The sequence below is a fragment of the Otolemur garnettii genome, unplaced genomic scaffold (genome assembly GCF_000181295.1).
Source record: "Otolemur garnettii isolate 467f Iridium unplaced genomic scaffold, OtoGar3 scaffold00008, whole genome shotgun sequence".
In the NCBI taxonomy this organism is placed as follows: Eukaryota; Metazoa; Chordata; class Mammalia; order Primates; family Galagidae; genus Otolemur; species Otolemur garnettii.
Genome location: NW_003852403.1, coordinates 33325787 through 33335324, shown reverse-complemented (window position 1 = coordinate 33335324; position 9538 = coordinate 33325787). Strand labels below are relative to the sequence as shown.

At 40.1% G+C, this 9538-nt stretch overlaps 1 protein-coding gene across 2 annotated transcripts in view; it reads left to right on the top strand.

Annotated features, from left to right (window-relative positions):
* Nucleotides 1-2835: 2835 nt before the first annotated feature.
* The window catches only part of ATAD1 (ATPase family, AAA domain containing 1), a 49764-nt gene continuing 43061 nt past the window's right edge, over nt 2836-9538 (top strand). Inside the window, exons 1-2 of one of the 2 annotated variants that reach the window (XM_023509580.1) lie at nt 2836-2866; nt 8059-8233. In XM_023509580.1, coding sequence (XP_023365348.1) covers nt 8072-8233 — 162 coding nt within the window. In that variant the 5' untranslated portion in view covers nt 2836-2866; nt 8059-8071. Of the gene's footprint in view, nt 2867-3523; nt 3635-8058; nt 8234-9538 lie in introns of those variants that run through there. The other variant, XM_003783676.2, reaches the window with a different exon arrangement.

The following is a 9538-nucleotide window of genomic DNA, read 5'->3' as shown; positions in this document are numbered from 1 at the left end:
GTTTCTCCAAGAATGATCCAAAACTACCTATATCCAAATTATCACAGATGTTTGCTTACTGAGTGGTTTAAACAATAAAAATGTGTTACAGTTCTGGAGGCTGAGTCTAAGACGAGGATGCTGGAACATTGTTTCTGGTGGGGGCACCCTTCCTGGATTACAGACAAGTATCTACTCATTGTATCTTTGCATGGCAGAAAGTGCAGATGCTTATTATTAAAAATACAGATTCCTACACGAAAATCTAGCACACTTAAATGGGAACCTTTATGGCTAGGAGTCAGGGATCTTCATCTTGCCAAGTTGTCCAAGTTAATGTAAAGGCAAATAAATTTGAGAACACCTAATCTTAGGTATCCCCTCTTCCCCGTGCATTGACCTTGGCTACAGAATAAACTAATCATACCCCATCCAATAACAAAAATGGAACATTTGGTATTATGGGGGAGAAACTGCTGTAACTATTTTAGGATATATTGGTACAAAGCACACACACACAAAAAAAACCAAAAACTTTTTATAATAACAATTATTTTTAACATTTTGATTCTAACAAAGAAGGTAAGCCCAGAAAGTCTATAAAAAAATCTGTTGTAATAATATCCTAATTAATATTACCATAAAGAATATTTATTGAGACCCTACTGTGGGCCAAACATGGTATTTTGTGTTGCTAGGGATTATATAAAGCTATCCTGGGATGAAAAGCATATGTTGATTTTGCTTTATTCTGGATGAACATAGTGGATATAGTGATTGCTGGAAATGAATGTGCACTGTATGTGAAAAGGCAGTAATCTGATGTCTTGGGGCCTAGACATGGGAGCTTTCTTAAGGATTTGCTAAATCAAAGCTTTAGGTACAAAAGGTATAGGTATAGGCATTTGGTTTATAGCCAAGCCACTGGAAAAGGAACAAAAATAGCACTTATTTTGAAACTTGTGGACTCTTAATGGTTGGCTTTGATTATTTTATTTTATTTTTTTTGAGACAGAGCCTCAAGCTGTCCCCCTGGGTAGAGTGCTATGGCATCCCAGCTCACAGCAACCTCCAACTCCTGGGCTCAAGCGAGTCTCCTGCCCCCGCCTCCCAAGTAGCTGGGACCACAGGCGCCCGCCACAACGCCCAGTTATTTTTTTGGTTGCAGCCATCATTGTTGTTTTGGCGGGCCCGGGCTGGATTTGAACCTGCCACTTGAGGTGTATGTGGCTGGCGCCTTAGCCACTTGAGCCACAGGCGCCAAGCCGGCCTTGATTATTTTAGCCTACAGTTTCCTCACCTGTGCCATCATATCTTTAATATGAGGCAAAGGCACTGAGACTAGAGGTAACCGTCCTGGGAACTTCACCTCTTTGCAGAATCACTTAGGACATCCTAAGAAGGGTGACTAATTCCTTGTGATTTGCCTGAGACATTCTCTGTTCTAGCATTGAAAATGTTATATCTCAGAGAATCCCTTAGTTTCAAGCAAACTGGGTAAGTGGGTCACCCTAGTCCTTAGAGTAAGGCAAGTGAAGCTCTTAGATGAATGAGTTTCACTCAGTTAATGATAGAAATCCATTACCATCTTGAATTTCTCAGCTCATTTTCCTTACTGGGGTATGATTATCCTTGTGGGACAAAAACCTAAGTTTCTTTCCTTCAGTAACTCCTCTTTTCTAGTCCTGTCAAACCCCCTTAGGGTGGGGTTTATGTCCCTATTAGCATCCCAACCAGTGACTAAGCATAGAAATCATCCCATAGACCCAGTGGACAGTCTCTTCCAAGACTCTTGAGCACCATAGCCTCTGCTGTGTGTGAACACTGCCTTGGTGTCATAATCTTCCTGTTCTTCTAGTTCACACTCTAAATAATCAGTCCAGTACTCCCAAACTTAGCTTCACATTAATTTTTTAAAAATTGTATTAGGAATGTAGGCACATACATAAATAGAGCCTTAAGACAAAAAGGTATGGATGTAAAACACAAACCACTTAACAGTATAAATTCCATTCTGATTCTTGTCAATGAACTTAATTACAGTTTCAACACTCACACATCCCTTTCATCCCATCCTTATCCATTAAATGGATAATTGTAATTTTGACATCACACGTTCTTACCTCTTTCAATTAGATTTTAAAATTTAATTAGTATTAAAGTACTATCTCAAAGAAAAAATGTAAAGTGCATAGTCTGAATTAGATCTAAGTTCCAAATTCTGCCACTTATTTAGGTGTGTGAACTTTAGAAAATTTCTCTAAGCTTAAAGCTTTCAAATTTTTTAATGCATAAAATAGAAAATAATGGCTTTTTTAGAGGATTGGGGGTGGGGAGGAATTTAGATTATGGAAGTAAAGCACATTACAGCATATTGCCTGACCCCTAGTAGACATTCACTGAGTTGTAAGTATTATCTTCACTCCAGTACTACAAGCTTGTAACTAGTGGCATTTGTTAATTCAACAATCAGGTTACAGAATTCTTTAGCCATCCAAGAGCATGCTTCAAGTAAAGTGGCACAAACTGCTTTCCCAAGGGAGAGAGAGGAGGGCTGTCTGATTATTTCATAGTCTCACCACCTCTATCTGAAGGAAGCAATGGTTCTTGTAATGTGGGGACAGTCTCTAACGTCCTCTGGCAATCTGTGTATCAGGAGGCCCTGGCTTCCAGGTTTGTTCCCTTGGGTCCTCTTGTGTCACGTTGGTCACTCTGGAAAGGGCAAGGGGTAAAAGAAAAAGGGAAGTTACCAAAATGCAAAACCTGTCACCAGATGCCCTATTGCGTCCCAACTACCAGGCCTGCCAGCGTGGGCTGTTAAATCGTTTCGTGAAAGGATTTTCAGGTGCCTCCCCCAGGTGTCTGTCAGCAGAGAAGCGGGAGGATGGTGAGCTTCCCCTAGAAACTGAAAGGCAGATGGTGAGGGGCGGAGGGTGGCCCTGCGCGTCTGCGCTTTGGCTAAACTACAGATGTAGAGCCGCAGCGGGAGGGTCTGTTTGCACCAAGCGCTGGGAGTCAGATTCAAGCTGGAGTTTGCAAGAATTTCCTAGCGAGGGAAGCAGAACATTTCTGCACTCTCAACAAGAACCCCCCCCCCCCCCGCCGCACCGATTTGACAGGGTTGCTCCTGGAACTAGCGAGCAGGGCAGGGACTTTCTGCGATACGCGCCTTCCTAAATTCAATCTCAGAGACTCGGCAGCTAAAACTTAAGGCTTTGGCGAGTGTGCTGCTTGCAGACACACTGACTTCGCAGAATGCCTCAGCCAAGCACTACTAGACTAAATATCAGGTGCCCAAACTAGCTACCACCGGTCCCCTGGCCATTTTTTTTTGGGGGGGGGACAGAGTCTCACTTTGTCGTCCCGTGTCGTCACAGCTCAAAGCAACCTCAACCTCCTGGGCTCAAGGGATTCTTTTGCTTCAGCCTCCCGAGTAGCTGTGACTACAGGTGCCCATACAACGCGGGGTTGTTGAAAACTGGGTCTCGCCCTTTAAGACTTGCAACTCCCTCGGCCAGCCAGCGGCTGCGGGCTGCGCATGCTCCATGCGAGGGGGCGGGCCCCGGCCGCTACCGGAAGTGTACTTTCCCTGCCTGCATTTCCTTCCTGTGCGAGGCCGGCAGAGGTCTATTGCTCCCGTTGTTTCTGCCCCCGGGTGAGTAGCGGGTTCCTGCTCGCGGGACGGGTGCAGATTCCCGCTGAGCTCCGTCAGGGACCAGTTCGGATCTGGGAAGCCCAGCCGGGAAGGTCACCTCGCTCTCCTCTGACGCCCCACCTCGGTGCCGGCCCCCGGAGTCCCTCTGCCTTTAGTATCGAGCGGATTAACCTCCAAGGGCGTCCCGGGCCTGCTGTGGCTTCCGGCCCGGCATGGGCCCTTAGGTCTCCGTTGGCTCTGCCCTCAGGACTTGTGCCATTACCGAGGAAATCTTTGTAGGCAGCATGGTCACTGGGGGCTTGCAATGGTTAGGGGAGGTCTCAGAACCGGACTTCAAAGGGAAAGTAGCTGGAACGAGCCAGTTCTGATGGTCGCTCTGGCGTTCCCCACCACCTTGTGCGAAAGCAAAAGTGGTTCTGGGCTGAGCACGCCTTCGTAGAGGAAGGTGGTGTTAATAATAACCTGCCCTCTGTGCGAAGGCTGGCAGACCTTCATTGTCGTAGGTTGTATTCATAGGGCCTTTATGTCTGCGAAACTGGGACTTTGAGAAACTGGGTATAAAACACTGCAGTGAATTAGGAGAGAAATACTACAGTATGAACGCTACACTCTCGGCCTCATAGACAAGGTGGTACGATTTCAAAAGTTTTCCACCCTGAAATGGAGACATCCTTAAAAAGAAGTTATAAGATACCATGTTTGCCCAACAAATAACTGTGTAATAGTGTTTTGCTGTGTTTCTTAGTTGTACATAACACTATCTTTGTGTATGTACATACATGTGTTTTTGTTTTGTTGAATCTGATGTTTCTACGAGATTGAAACACACTCCCTCCTGTTACATGCATATGCAGCTATTGTATATTCGGTTGTAATGGTATTGTTACTGTACCAGCCTTACATGGTAGGTATATCAATGCCATATGAATGATAGATGAGTGTACAATAAAGTGTATACAGTTACAATCTGCAAAACAAGTTTCGGTTTCATTTCAGGGTATTGAAGTCATTTAAAAAGATGGACTACTGTTTAAGAGGTGTCCATAATAAACCTGATTTCCGAATAAGGAAATATATAAACAGGGGTTATTATGTCTTGACTTTTTTATAGGAATGAAAATTCTTACTATCTCGATTACTTTGGGGTGTGCTGATAGCCCTAATTTGTTCATGTAGTTCAGTGAATTTTCAGTAGATGGCAGTATTATTACCACCAACTCAAACTGAGAAAATGAAAATGTTTGGAATGCCACCACTTTTCATAGATGAGGTTAATACCTTCATCTTGTCTAAATTGGATTATTTTCATCCCTGACTCTACCCCAAATAATGATACCATACATTCCAACTTACTTTCTTTTTTTTTTTTCCTTTTTTTGAGACAATTTTATTTGCTGGGCCTGGGTAAAGTGCTGTGGCATCACAGCTCATTGCATCCTCAAACTCTTGGACTCAGGTGATCCACTTATTTCAGCCTCTCCAGTAGCTGGGACAGGCACCCACCACAATGCCTGGCTAGTTTTTCTGTTTTTAGTAGAGATGGGATTTGCTCTTGCTCAGGTTGGTCTGGAACTCCTGAGCTCAGGCAGTCTACCTGCCTCTACCTCCCAGAGTGCTATAGGTTTACAGTTGTGAGCGACAGTGTCCTAATTTTCAACTTCGCTCTGTCAGAATAAAGCCAAGAAAAGTCAGTTTTTCACTTTCTATGAGAAGCAAAATACTGTATAACCTATTTTTTGGAATCCAGGCTGATGGAGAAACCACACTGATATGTTATAGAAAGAGACATTTGAGGTGACTTCTCCCTTCTGGCTCCTTTTTTTCCATTATAATTAATATAATAACTGGACAGTGTTTCTCAAGTAAAGTAATTGTATCTTAAGTAGACATAATATATAAATGTTCAGTAAGTGCTTGTTAAATGAGTCAAATCACTTAACATCCCTATGCCAAGTTTTCTTCATCTGAAATGAAGGCTTTCAATTAATTAATTGTTAAGTTTAAATTAAATAATGTATTTATAGTGAGGTGAATGTCTCCTAGTAATGGAGAAGTGTACAACCTTGACTTTGGAAAGTCCTTCAAAAGTCTGGCAACAACTGTTGGAATAATCAAATGGGAGGTTTTCTTTAGTTACAATTCATCTGTTGGGCAGATAATTTTTGAATTAACCTCTGTTTTGTGTAACAAATACACAGAAGATGAATAAGATAAATATTCGTAAGGATTTAAGTTCTAGTTGAGTAGAATAGATACCCCAAAAGTCTATAATGATTAAAAACAAGACATTTCTTAAAATAGTGTGATAAAGCTAAATGAATAATATAAAGGTTTAATGTTAAGATCTGGAAGCCTTCCTAGAGCAGATAAAGTTGGATTTTGAAATTTGGATAGAGTTTGACTAATCCTGGATGAGTAAGAGGAAATGGCCCATGTAGGGTACCAGGCAAATATGCTGGCATTTTCAGATGGTAATGACTCCAGCTATTGAGAGTCCCTATGAGAGAAGTGAGAGATAAAATAACAATGTTGACTCTGAAGCTAGATGAAGATAGTCTGGAATGCTTGGGAATCCTGTAAAGGAAAACCTTTTGGGTCTTTTGATTAGGGAGGAGGATTATGTAGCTTTGAATGAAGGGGAAAGTGTAATCTATAGCCCGCAGCACAGAATTGAGTGTAATGGCCTTATTTGAAGCTGAGATCCTAGCTCCCAAAGTGTGATAGTAACATCATCCCTAACAAGCTTACTTTTAAAATTTTATTTTATTTTATTTTATTTTATTTTTGAGACAGAGTCTTACTATGTCACCCTGGGTAGAGTGCTATGGCATCACAGCTCACAGCAACCTTAAACTCTTGGGATTAAGCAATTCTCTTGCCTCAGCATCCCAAGTAGCTGGGACTACAGGCACCCGCCACAGTGCTCAACTTATTTTATTTATTTTTTTTTGCAGTTTTGGCCGGGGCTGGGTTTGAACCTCCCACCTCCAGCATATGGGGCGGGCACCCTACTCCTTTGAGCCACAGGCGCCGCGCTCAACTATTATTTTTTGTTGTAGTTGTTGTTGTTTAGTTGTCCAGGGCTGGGTTCGAACCCACCAGCCCCAGTGCATGTGGCCGGTGCCCTAGTCACTGAGCTAGGGACACCAAGCCCTAACGTGCTTACTTTGACAAGAGTGCAAGTCTTCTGTAATCCTAGCTTTAATTGATGTAGCTACTCAGAGATATGTGTAAAAATAGGCACATTGCATCTTTTTTTCTCTATAATTTGGACGAGTGCTATATTCTTATGGTGGTTTTGTTAAAATTTTTTGGAAAGTTCTGTTATTTCATATTTAGCTGGGTTGTTGGGAACAGTAAGATGCCTCAAATAGTTTAATGTTACTTACCAATTGAGAAACTGGGCGTGTTTAAATTTAAGCAGTCCTTGAAAACCATTGAGGAAAAAGTGAGTCAGTTTACAGTTTGAATTTCACCCTCAAAAATTGCTTAGTACATATTACATGTAATAGAGAAAATTCTTATCATAAGGTTAGTAAAGTATTGTCAGGCTGCCTTTCTTCAGTTGGGTTAGTGTTATAGTTTGTACTTTTCTAGACTCTGTTATAGTTATTTAAAAACTGTTTGAAAGAGTAAATACCTAAAGTTATTTACCTGCCAGGCATGGTGGTTCATGCCTTCAGTCCTAGCACTTTGGGAAGCTTAGGCAGGTGGATTACTTGAGCTCAGGAGTTCGTAGACTTCATGTCTATATTAAAAATAGAAAAATTAGCGAGACTTTGTGGTGGGCACCCTGTACACCCAGCTCTTGGGAGGCCGAGGAAGGAGGATGGCTTGAGCCTAGGAGTTTGTGGTTGCTATGAGCTATGACGCCATGGCACTCTACCCAGGATGACAGAGACTCTGTCTTAAGAAAAAGATATTTACTATATTTTTCAAATAGAATTATTAATTCTGCTACTAAATAAACCTCAATCCTTTTTTTTGAGACAGTCTCAAGTCGTCACCCTGGGTAAAGTGCCATGGTGTCATAGCGCAGGGCAACCTCTAACTTTTGGGCTCAAGAGATCTTCTTGCCTGAGTTTTTCTACTTTTAGTAGAAACAGGGTCTCAATTTTGCTCAGACTGGTCTCAAATTCATGAGCTCAAGCAGTCTACCCACCTCAGCCTCTCAGAGTGATAGGATTATAGGTGTGAGCCACCGGTCCGCCATAAACCTCAATTTCTAATCTACTTCAGTTTCCAAAACGAACTTTAAGTGATTTGTTTACTTAACATTTAAAAATCCATTACTTTTTTAAAGGTAGGTAATATTTCAATTTGACTAGAAATATTCTAGTTTTTCTTGCTTAATCTACTTTATTACCCTTCCAATTTTAATAACTATAGTTACTATCTAGTGACATTTCTGTTTGTTTTTTAAGGTTAACAATCAAGATGGTACATGCTGAAGCCTTTTCTCGTCCCTTGAGTCGGAATGAAGTTGTTGGTTTAATTTTCCGTTTGACAATATTTGGTGCAGTAACATACTTTACTATCAAATGGATGGTAGATGCAATTGATCCAACCAGAAAGCAAAAGGTAGAAGCTCAGAAACAGGTATGAAATGTTTGAAGATCATTTTTCTTATGGCTAGCAAATATTTTTCCTCCAAAACTAAGAGCATAATAGAATTATACATTAATGACAAATTCTGTAAGTCCCACCTGAAAATGTCTTGGTACATGTAATTTCATTATTCCTAAGAAAGTATTAGTTTATCTAGTTTTTTTTTTTAACTATATAGGCAACTTATTAGAAGTGAAAAAATGATGAATAAAAATATACTACTTTGTTGTGAACATTCTTATTAGAAGATTTTGTTAGCTTAAGTGCAGGAATCTAGGTAAAATTTTTCAACAGACTAAACAAAAATATCTTCAGTAATGATGCCCATTTTGTTTTTTATAACATTTGAAATGTAGATAATACATGACAATGTATCAATCTTAAACTTATAAACTATACTAAAATCTAATTAAGGAATTATTTTTTTAAAGTTATTAATATAAGTTGTGGTATTCAGTTTTCTTGCTACCTTTTGTGGTTATTTCCTTATTAGGATGATATATTTATTTGGTTTCTGTTTATTAAAAAAAAAAATAAAAGCCTTAAAGGAGTCTTGGAAATTTTTCTTGCTGTTAGTTAGGTGGCTTTTCCCTTCTGGCTCTTTTTTATTCCTTTTAATTAATATAATAACTGAATAAGATATACATGTCTTATTGACTATTTTATAACCTACAGTAACTGAATAAGATATTTCTATTCATAGATTTTTAGATTTGTCCTCTGAGTTGTGACTCATACAGTAAACATTTATTGAGTTCCTAGCAAATGCTTGGTTCCAAAAAAAAAAAAAAAAAAGGTGACTAAATCTCGATCTTTCAGAACACCGCAGGCTAGTGTGGGAAATAAGAATATAAATAAATGGCTGCTTTACAATGTTATGCATAGCTATTCAGTCAGCAAAAAGTGAAAATCATAGTTTCATAGGCACTGCAATAAGTATGTATATGAAAAGCAGTTTGGGCAGTTATGATTTTATTCCCTGAATTTGATTGTAAGATAGTTGATTCAAGCAAGTTTAGATTATATCATCAGCCTATTCATAAGTTCCTAGGATGTCTGACTGACGTAATTTTTTCCTCCCAAACTAATTGGGTTCTGTCCATTTGTCAACCTGAGGGTACCTTTTTTTTCTCTCACCTGAATCATGAAAGTCAGTTTAAGCCCAAGTTCAAAATATTGGTAAGTTACACTGTTTTTAGACTTTTAAAAAGCAGGAATCTTGGTTTGGAGCCTGTGGCTGAAGTGGCTAAGGCACCAGCCACATACACCTAAGGTGGCAGGTTCGACTCCAGCCCA